The 11,180-nt window shown below is 39.1% G+C and overlaps 1 protein-coding gene across 1 annotated transcript; it reads right to left on the reverse strand.

Moving 5' to 3' along the window:
- Window positions 1-4,328: 4,328 nt before the first annotated feature.
- LOC6044839 (solute carrier family 22 member 5) lies at window positions 4,329-9,463 on the reverse strand. Its single transcript, XM_038249723.1, has 2 exons — window positions 8,553-9,463; window positions 4,329-5,698 (listed from the first exon to the last, which is right to left on the reverse strand). Exons 1-2 carry the CDS (start codon window positions 9,068-9,070, stop codon window positions 4,516-4,518), a joined length of 1,701 nt encoding a protein of 566 aa, XP_038105651.1. The 5' UTR covers window positions 9,071-9,463; the 3' UTR covers window positions 4,329-4,515.
- Between the last annotated feature and the right edge of the window lie 1,717 nt (window positions 9,464-11,180).

The raw sequence follows: 11,180 nt of genomic DNA on the forward strand, positions 1-11,180 counted from the left end.
AATAAATTCGAAATTGCCTAGCAGTCTGGTTCTATGAAACCAACTGAAGTTATCTTGCAGCCTAATTCCATGAAACCAACTGAAGTTATCTTGCGAGTAAAAATTTTAGAAGGGAATTTATTTTATTTTATTTATTCTTAAAAATATTCCAACAATTATTCTGAATAAATTCTAAATTGCCTAGCAGTCTGGTTCTATGAAACCAACTGAAGTTATCTTGCAGCCTAATTCCATGAAACCAACTGAAGTTATCTTGCGAGTAAAAATTTTAGAAGGGAATTTATTTTATTTTATTTATTCTTACAAATATTCCACCAATTATTCTGAATAAACCGAAATTACCTAGCAGTCGGGTTCTATGAAACCAACTGAAGTTATCTTGCAGCCTAATTCCATGAAACCAACTGATGTTATCTTGGGAGTAAAAATTTTAGAACCAAGTGAAGTTATCTTGCAGCCTAATTCCATGAAACCAACTGAAGTTATCTTGGGAGTAAAAATTTTAGAAGGGAATTTATTTTATTTCATTTATTCTTACAAATATTCCACCAATTATTCTGAATAAACCGAAATTACCTAGCAGTCGGGTTCTATGAAACCAACTGAAGTTATCTTGCAGCCTAATTCCATGAAACCAACTGAAGTTATCTTGCGAGTAAAAATTTTAGAAGGGAATTTATTTTATTTTATTTATTCTTACAAATATTCCACCAATTATTCTGAATAAATTCGAAATTGCCTAGCAGTCTGGTTCTATGAAACCAACTGAAGTTATCTTGCAGCCTAATTCCATGAAACCAACTGAAGTTATCTTGCGAGTAAAAATTTTAGAAGGGAATTTATTTTATTTTATTTATTCTTACAAATATTCCACCAATTATTCTGAATAAACCGAAATTACCTAGCAGTCGGGTTCTATGAAACCAACTGAAGTTATCTTGCAGCCTAATTCCATGAAACCAACTGAAGTTATCTTGCGAGTAAAAATTTTAGAAGGGAATTTATTTTATTTTATTTATTCTTAAAAATATTCCAACAATTATTCTGAATAAATTCGAAATTGCCTAGCAGTCTGGTTCTATGAAACCAACTGAAGTTATCTTGCAGCCTAATTCCATGAAACCAACTGAAGTTATCTTGCGAGTAAAAATTTTAGAAGGGAATTTATTTTATTTTATTTATTCTTACAAATATTCCACCAATTATTCTGAATAAACCGAAATTACCTAGCAGTCGGGTTCTATGAAACCAACTGAAGTTATCTTGCAGCCTAATTCCATGAAACCAACTGAAGTTATCTTGCGAGTAAAAATTTTAGAAGGGAATTTATTTTATTAATTCTTAAAAATATTCCAACATTTATTCTGAATAAGCCGAAATTACCTAGCAGTCTGGTTCTATGAAACCAACTGAAGTTATCTTGCAGCCTAGTTCCATGAAACCAACTGAAGTTATTTTGCAAAAATTGCCTTGCAAAAATGAGCTGGAATTACCTTGAAGAAAGTTATTTTGCAAAGATCGAGCTGAAGTTACCTTGCAGAATCCGAACTGAAGTTATCTGGCAGAAAGTTATCTCGCATTTTTGAGCTGAAGTTATCTTGCAGAAAGTTATCTTACAGATTCGATGATTTTAGAAAAAAACATCGCTGCAAGATAACTTCTGTGCTAAAAAGTTATCTTGCAGCGATGTTTTTTGATTTTTAGTACTTGCAAGATAACTTCTTTAGTACTTGCAAGATAACTTCTGCTATCTGCGCCGCTGGTGGTTTGTTCTTTTTTTGCCTTCGCTTTTCGCTCGGCCTTCGATTAGAATGGGTCGTCAAGATTCAAACGTCAAAAGACTTGGCACGTTTGTGTTTTTTTATGGCGCTTGCTAATTATTAAAAGTTTTCAAGATTATTTTTCAAGTGAGTGACTATCTAATGTGCAAAAGAACATATTGCCGAAAGTTGGAGGCAGTTTTGTATCGAAAACGCCGTGAAAAAGCAAGCGAAAGCGAAAAGTTGATTTTGGCGATATTTATTAAGCCTTTGAGGGTTTCTCGCGTGTATCACTGTGTGTGCCAACAAAATGATGAGAAATGGTGTCGCAAAATAGAAATTATGATCAAAAGTGCATTAAATTTGATCTTTTTGGCCAGTAAATTGAATAAATTTGTGTGCTTACTTAAGGCGGTGCTTTTGCTGGTAAAAGGTAGTGCTTTTGCTGAAACTTTAAAATATGTAGCCCATCAGTATGTCAAGCTCATATATTCGTTTATCATTTTCATTCTACATCGGTCTGATGGCCGAGCGGGCTAAGGCGCCAGCCCTTACTGTTAGTGCTGGGTTTAAATCCCGTTGGTTGCCAACTTTTTTTGTGTTTACAAAAAATGTATATTCAGTTAAGTGTCTTTTTTGACGAAGGTGATGTGCATGCTTTTGCATGCGATTTTACCATCGGATTTTTTGCTGTGAAGGGTATATTTCCCCTAAATCGAATGAGACCGGTTTGATCAAAATCGATTCAGCCAGTACTGAGCAAACTTGGGAAGAATTTTGGTAACATACTCACAAAGGAATTTGTTCAGTTTTCGATTCTGAATCGATGGGTCTACATTAGGGTGACAAGAAAAATTGAAAATTTTGGAAAATCTCAAGAGACCACCTTCGTTTTCTCGACCCACCTTCGTTCTTCTGGACCTTTTAAGGAAAATTAGGAACAAGCAATACGTTTTGATCAAATTTAATTCAAAACAAGGTTCAGAATCCACCATGATTGTTTCTGCCTTCCTCATAACGCTAACGCTAACGTTTACTTAACCTAAACCGTGACCTAAACACTATGAAGTTTAGTGTTGCCACCTATTGACAATTCGAAGAACCACGTTCTTGTATCAACTAAAAATGTTTGTTGGAACATCTTTTGCAGGACTTTACCTATTTTTAATGGAACAAACCCGGACAAATCCGATCAACCAGTACCGAGAAAACCAAATGAAAAAAAAATCTTTACACACCTTCACAAACATTTGCTCTAAATTTGATAAGTCCAACTTTTTGTGTAAAATTTAATTAAAAAAAACTAAACAACTGAGTGCAGCGGAGAAAAGTGAAAATTCCAAACGTGATGTGACGTGTGTTGTTGGTTTATTGCAGGCAGCGGGATGTTCATATGTTTGCCCCGGCGTGTTAGTATGTGTGTGTGTGTGTGTTAGTGTGGTGCAGCATTGTTGGCGTGAGTTTGTTGCCGGAAAATAAATAAAAGGAGATAAAAGTTCATCGCGGGAAAATAGCTGCACCGGAAGTGGAATGATTTGCGCCCCCGTCGGGAAGGGAGTGGGGAGGGTAAAGCGTCGCAAACGCCCCCCTGTGGACTTTTTTATTTGTTGGATCTTGTAGGAACTGGTGGGAATTTAGCCGGAAAATGGTGACCGTTGGGTGTATGTCATATGTATGTATGTTTTGCATTTTCTAAAGGAAACACTGAATGATCAAATTTGCCCACTTGTTTAGAGAAATAAAATTAAAGAGTAATTTACAAAATTATGGTAACAGTATTAAGCTAAGGACCTTTGAAAAAAATATATTTGCGATATTGAGAAATATTTATGAATGTACAAAACACTTCAACGACTCATCTTTGCGGTTAACAGTACGCAACAAGTCTGACCATTCAAAAAAGGATGCTGGGGGTGATCAGCCATCTCAATCATTTTCCAAGATTCCAAGACGGCGATATTGTGAGATACGACACGATGAAATAAAATAAATCAAATATATTGTTTTGTGTTCAAATCTTACTCGTAGATTTTTGTTGTCCAAAATTTGCAGGGTGTAAAAAATTGGTGATTATAACATTAAAAACGAGAATGATAATTTAAGTAAACATGAACAGTCAAAACAACCTTTTCAGACCTTAGCCTAGACTACAACTTTAACCCATTTCCCCTTAAAGTGTCGCAAACTCGTCTTTCAGTTGACAAAAAAAAGTACTCCAGAGTACCCGAACATCCCCAGCCACAGCTCGGAGGGTTATTTTTTATTATCATTACGAAATGTACGTTTCACTGGCAAGTGAGTGAATAAGGAAGTACCGTGTGGGACATCAGCCGGTTTTTTACGGTGCTCAGGGTCTTTCCGGGAAATGCCATCGTTGACTCGTGTCCCTTCTTTCGGCCACAAAAAGAAGCTCCACGTCCAAATAAAAACGATGCGGCCCACTAACCATGTGCAAAATGACGGTTGGGTCATGTGGTCGCCATTTCCGTGCCCGGGAACTCGGTCAAATGAACGAATTTAAATTCAAATTATGTGTGCAGTTGGGGACATTGTGCTTTTATTTTGGCCTTTTTACGGTTTGCCTTCTTTTTATTTGCATTTGAAGCTATCTTTTATCTCCTTCTGTTTAGTTCAATTCATGTTAGTTTATTATTTACATTATACTTTTGTACATACATATTTGTCATTTACTAGAATAATTCTATTTGCATCACTGGATCGTCCTAGAATACCTCAACTAAAACCCGCAAGAGATTCAGGACTGATTCAGCTTCTCCACCTCCCCCGGACTCTGAGCCCGCTCCGTTCTCGGTCTCCTTGGCATGGTCCAGAAGCGCTGGTTCTTCCCGAACCGTCGACCTTCGTCCATCGTGTCCGGCAGCTTTTGGTACAGGGTTTCCGGCAGGAAAATCGACGTCACAAAGCCCAACAGCCCGATCAACATCAGCACCACAAACGGCAGCCGGATGTCGAAACTCGTCCCCAGGAACACGATGTACGGTCCGAGAGCACCGAAAATGTTCGCCACGATGATTCCGAACGATGTTCCAGTCTGACGGAGTAGGGTTGGGTAGACTTCGAAGGATTGAAGGTACAGGGCAAAGTAGGTAACGCACACGAAGAACTTGATCACGACGGCGAAGATCGAGGTGTAGAGTTCCGTTCCCGGGTGGTGGATGATGAAGATGACCGGAATGCAGGACAGGGCGTTGCACAGGAACGCGACACTGTTGGTCCAGCGGCGACCGATGCGGTCACAGAGAACTTGTCCACACAGATAGGCCGGCAGTTCGATCGCTCCTTGCCAGAAGAAGTTCATAAACGGATTCCCGCCCATCTGCGTCGACAGCAACAGCAGCGTAAACGTCGGGATCGTGTTACAGATCCAACCAACCAGCAACAGACTCGTCAGTTTGGCCATATGACTCCCGCTGAACAGCGACACAATGCCGTACATCTTCTCAAACTCCTTCCGCGGGGCCTTCTCCTGCAGTTCTTCAACCGTCATCTCGAACCTCTTCCCATTCACCTTTGCGATCTTCTTTAACATCCGAATACACTCCGGATACCGGCCCTGGCCAGCCAACCACCTCGGAGACTCAATATTGTACTGGGGCAAGCAGTAAAACGCCAACAAAGGCAAAGAAGTCCCCAACAGTAGCCACACCCAATTCCGGCACCACCACAGAATCATCGGGGCCACGCAGATTCCAACCGTCCAACCGCCGAGTTGCCACAACGAGAGCGACGCCCTGTTTTCATCCTTGGAGATCTCCATCGCGACGATCAGCGGCGACTGGAAGCCCGTGTTGGACGCGAAACTGCCCACGAACGCCAGCAGCGTGAACAGGCCGTAGTGCGGGGCGGTGAATACGGCCAGGGCTCGTCCCAGGGCGCCCATGGCCAGGCTGATGAGGTACACCGGAAGGCGGCCGATCCTTGATTGGGAAGAAGAAGAAAGAAATATTAATGGAATTCCACACTCGATTACGCGAAGCCTTAACAGTCAGGCAACTATGCCAGAAAAGTACCCGTAGACTACTAAGCCCCACTACATGGTTTGCTGTAAAAACAAGGAATCGGTGTAAACGGTACCGGTTCTTTGAACCGGTTCAACTGAATCGGTTCAAATTTAATACGAATAGTTTGTTGAGATTATTTGAAGAATTTTGACACGTCGCATGGCATGATTTGCAGTAAAAACTCTGAATCGGTTCAAACCGGTTCCGGTTATTTGAACCGGTTCAACTGAATCGGTTCAAATTTATTACGAATAGTTTGTTGAGATTATTTGAACAATTTTGACACATCGCACGGCATGATTTGCAGTAAAAACACTGAATCGGTTCAAACCGGTACCGGTTCAAATTTATTACGAATAGTTTGTTGAGATTATTTGAACAATTTTGACACATCGCACGGCATGATTTGCAGTAAAAACACTGAATCGGTTCAAACCGATACCGGTTATTTGAACCGGTTCAAATTTATTACGAATAGTTTGTTGAGATTATTTGAACAATTTTGACACATCGCACGGCATGATTTGCAGTAAAAACACTGAATCGGTTCAAACCGGTACCGGTTCAACTGAATCGGTTCAAATTTGTCACGAAAAGATTGTTGAGGTAATTTGAAGAGTTTTGACACGTCGCATGACATGGTTAGTGATACAACCCCGGAATCGGTTCAACCGGTGCCGGTTATTTGAACCGGTTCAACCGAATCAGGTTGAATTGCTCATATATCGATTCCTGGAATAATTTCATGAATTTTGATATGTCGCATGACCATATTTCTTCAAAATTTTGCTTAATAGTTCAAATGAATATTGCTATTGTAAAAATAGTTACGATAACTATTTTTTCAAAATTGTTTAAATATTTTTAACATGTTTTAAATATTTTTCCCTTAAAGTAGAGGTTCTCCCCTTTCCAAAAACCTATATAAGTTGGTATTTTGGGTTATTTTACGATGTGCTCTGGGCCCTTGAAATCCATGTAACGCTGTTTTTTTCCTTTGGCCCCTCCCCCCGGTGACCCGCCCCCCTAAACCACCATATTAAATATTTTTATTTTAAAGTTGATTAATTTTCGAAGCCAATGGTGTATATGAAGTTGATATTTCATGTAATTTTCGCCAAGTTACAGCTTGTTGAAAATCCATGTAACGCTAAAACGGGGCTTAGTAACTTGACTGTTGATTATCTGATGTTCGATTACACAGTCCAACAAGAATTTGTCTCTAAGACGAGTATATGTGTTCTTAGTAGAATTTTGCCCGCTGAATCCGATCCCGGTCCAGAATTACTCCAAATGGTCCCAATTTTGAGATACACCCGTTTGAAAAGTTAGTTTAGGCCAAAATTAGCTACTTTGTCGACTATTTTACAAAAGAACTATTGAAGAAACAACTAAACCAATACATGTATCTTAAAGTTCACGTTTTCCCCTTTCTGAAACACCCCTGGTTTTTAAAATTTGATTGTTTTTATGCATTTATAGCCATTTTAAAATGGTATTTTCAGTTGGTTCTCATTCAAGTTTTTCCAACTTGCATGCAAGTCAAATTCTACTGGGATATCAATAATTTCAATTAAAAATGCTTTGCAGAACGTTAAATAAGTTTGTCTCAGCTATCTTATTAAACATTTTCAAAATCTTTTTTGTGTTAAAGTATGACTCAGACATGGCTAAAGGTCGATGTCTCGTCAGTCTAATTGATTCCCATCATTAGATTTTTCGAAAAGATCAGGTTTTTGAGTATTTCAAATGGGTGTATCTCAAAACCATTTGGAGCAATTCTGGACCCGGATTCGGATTCAGCAGGCAAAATTTTACTAGGAAAACATATACTCGTCTCAGAGACAAGAAACATTTGATTTTTTGTTGAACTATGTTATCCAAAGATTCCTTAGGAATTCCGTGGAATCGAATCCAGACAGAAAAAAAAATCTCAGTTTTAAACATCAAATTGAAGTTCTACGACCCTTTTCGGTCAAAACTAAATGTATAGTTGATTGCCAAGTTTTGTTATTTGGTTGTTTTGTTGTTTTGTTGTTTTGTTGTTTTGTTGTTTTGTTGTTTTGTTGTTTTGTTGTTTTGTTGTTTTGTTGTTTTGTTGTTTTGTTGTTTTGTTGTTTTGTTGTTTTGTTGTTTTGTTGTTTTGTTGTTTTGTTGTTTTGTTGTTTTGTTGTTTTGTTGTTTTGTTGTTTTGTTGTTTTGTTGTTTTGTTGTTTTGTTGTTTTGTTGTTTTGTTGTTTTGTTGTTTTGTTGTTTTGTTGTTTTGTTGTTTTGTTGTTTTGTTGTTTTGTTGTTTTGTTGTTTTGTTGTTTTGTTGTTTTGTTGTTTTGTTGTTTTGTTGTTTTGTTGTTTTGTTGTTTTGTTGTTTTGTTGTTTTGTCATGCCACTGTAATATTGAATAGAATCATTGCTGGATTTGCTCAGCTAACTATCTGGCTAACTTATCGTCAGTCAGAAAAAAAATTTTAGGTAAAAAGTCGCAATCTTAGAATTTAAAAAAAAAATCATAATTAAGCTCGACAATTATAATAAGACTGTTTCGCAGAAAAATCGAGAGCGTATTAATAATTCGATCCCTCTTGTAATCGTAATCGGAAGCTAATCTAATTTGAATATTCATAAGTTCTACTGACACCGTACTATTAGTACTTCCCGAGCGTAATTTCCAATCAATGAATGACCCATCATCACCTGTTGTAATTGCGGAGACCTACACCACCTGTGAGATATTCATTCCATTCATCACCCCCACACCCCAACCCCAACCTACCTATCGCCCAGCTGTCCCAGCACGAACGTCCCGCTGACTTCGCCGAACCGAATGAACGCAAACACGTTCGTCGGGTGAAGTTCCTTCTCGCAGACCCAGTCCTGCTCGGTGACCGGCGTCCGGTCAAAGTACTCCCGATCGTACTCATAGCCGTAGAGACAGCTTGTTGTTTCGTTGGGGTAAAAGACCCACTGATCTGGGGTTGTTCCCTCGGGGTACTTGGACAGGTTGTACATCCGGCAGGAGCTGAAGCTGGACTCGCCACGACTGTTGAGTTCGCGAGGGAGCGTTAGGTTCCTCCAACGATCTACGGATGTAACGTTGTGGAGTTCCCGGCCGGGAACGTTACAGTTGTGGTCGGGCACGGTTAGTACGAGCAGGATGTTCACAACGGTCATGCCGAAGACCAGCACGGCGAGGACGTTGTAGATCAGGTTGTAACGCTTCTGAAAGGGGCCGTCATCGCCGACCATCTCCATAATACGGTCAAAGACCACATCGTTTTCCGGCGAGGCCATTTCGAGACCAAGCTTGCGTAATACTGCTGGTGTAGGCACTTAAAATTAAACGACTTTGTAGAATTCCACTATATGTTCATGGTGACAACCTGGAACTCGATTGAACTTGGTTGTGTTTTATCACGTTCAGCAACAAACCCTCGAGGTCTTATCAGCAGAGTCTCTTCAACGGCTTCGTGTCACCTTATCACTATCGGTTGTGCCTGACTCAACCCGTTCACTATTCCTCAATGTCATTGTCCAATTTAATCGAAATAATTAGGTACACACGCGAAAAAGAACTTTCCACTCCCGAAATGGAGAGCAAACGTGCTTAAGCGTCCGGCTTTGCGCGGCTTCGGACGGCGACTTGGCGCGGCCAACTCTCTAAAGCCAGCAGTAATGATCTCACACGATATATCTCTACAACGCTGCCAACGCTGCCTTTTCGCGCACGCCGAGCGTTTCGTGAGTGAGCACGCGCACGCGAAAGTGAGGGCCAGTGTTGCCAGGAAAATTTAAATTGACGCTGTTTTTTTTCCAAAAGTGTGATGATTGTCTTTCCCTCTTTGATTATTTTGCGAAAATGTTGATCGAATAATGCATGCATAGTTGAAAAAAGGACCAGGTGTGGCAACCACGTGGCTTCTCCAAGAAAATTCATTCAGTGATGATGAGCTGCAAATTGGCACGCGGCTCACACGAGTATTGTGTAGAACCTCGCACACCGGAAATGATGTATCGTATCAGAAGGAGGGCTTATGAATATCTATAAAGTGCATTGTGTTACACCTGACAAGCAGACAGATACAGCTGAGAATGGAGTCGCATTTTTTATCTTAATTGAACAATGTACAGTGAGAGTGTGTGTGTTTTTTACGCTCATTTTAGATTATTTTTATCAGACGAAATTTTTTCAAATTTTAGCCCTGATTTGTGTCATTTGAAAATTGAATGCGTTTTTTTTTTTTTGGTTAAACGTAGAAAACTATAAGTTTTTTGTTTGTCAATTTCTCAGCAGCTGCATAACTAATTTTTTTTTAAACTTTCAAAAACAACAACTTTCAAAAATTCAACATACATGTAGAAAAAACTTAAGCTGGGAAAATCCACATAAATTTACTTAACAGACACACATAGGGGCAATTACATCTACTCTCTACTGGCTCATAATCAGCGGCCAACTGTGCCTTTTTGTCGTAATTCGCATCTGGTAAGACAAATGTGTAAATTGATTAAATCGTTGTTCGTGGAATATATTTTGGGGTGCATGTCGGCGCCGACTGACATGAATGGAGGAAATGCCTGCAAATTATAATACATATACGTAATTAATTGAATCCATAAATAAAAGATATGGAAAATTACGGCCAGACTGAAGCTCTACATCAAACTTGATTGAAATGTTTGCTTGCTTCCTTTATAAGTTAGCACATTAGCGTGTCCCAAAAAAACACGAAGTCGAGGAATTCAATGTGCTCAGTTCTCAAATGATAGAAAATCATGTTAGAAACATCTCTCTCATACATGAAAACTTTCGGAAAAATCGTTTACCACGTTCCCTGGGCATTTTTTTGAAAAAAGTCAGTTTTTTCGACAATTTCACAAAATCTGCTTAGAAAAAATGGAAAATGTTGAAATTTCAAATAGCCTATACCATCAAATGATGGTCTGTGGTCCAATAAACAAGTTAATGTATCGATTTGGCCTTTTAAACCATTGTTTTCACTTTCCCGGTAGCTTTTATGTCGAAAAATACGAGTTTTTGCTTTACTTTTTTTCAATCTTTTCCCTCGGTATTGAACACAAAAAATTTCTCATATGGGTCATTCCATCTCAACTGTGCACGAAAAAGTGCAAATTTGAAAATTACCCTCTCCGATCCTGCTCAAATTTGGCAGAGCTGTTGATACTATCAAAACATGCAAGAATCCCGAATTTCATTCAAATCGGACCACCCCCTCCATTTTTGTACCTCCCCAAAAAATCGACTTTTTGGCGATTTTTGACCAAACCTCCTAGTTTCAAACGACGATAACTCAGGAACCACAAATCTTAGAGGGTCGGTCTTAGACTCAATTTTGAAGGAAATTGGACGTAGAATCCATTTCCGTGATCAAAACGTTGATTA

Source organism: Culex quinquefasciatus, chromosome 1 (assembly GCF_015732765.1).
Source record: "Culex quinquefasciatus strain JHB chromosome 1, VPISU_Cqui_1.0_pri_paternal, whole genome shotgun sequence".
In the NCBI taxonomy this organism is placed as follows: domain Eukaryota; kingdom Metazoa; phylum Arthropoda; class Insecta; order Diptera; family Culicidae; genus Culex; species Culex quinquefasciatus.

Bases quoted from the DNA above. Each gene is read 5' to 3' on its own strand.
- LOC6044839 (XM_038249723.1), bottom strand. From the start codon at position 9,070: ATGGCCTCGCCGGAAAACGATGTGGTCTTTGACCGTATTATGGAGATG. The intron at 5,699-8,552 runs GTAGGTTGGGGT...TTCCCAATCAAG, and splicing joins CTGGGACAGCTGGGCGATAG to GATCGGCCGCCTTCCGGTGT.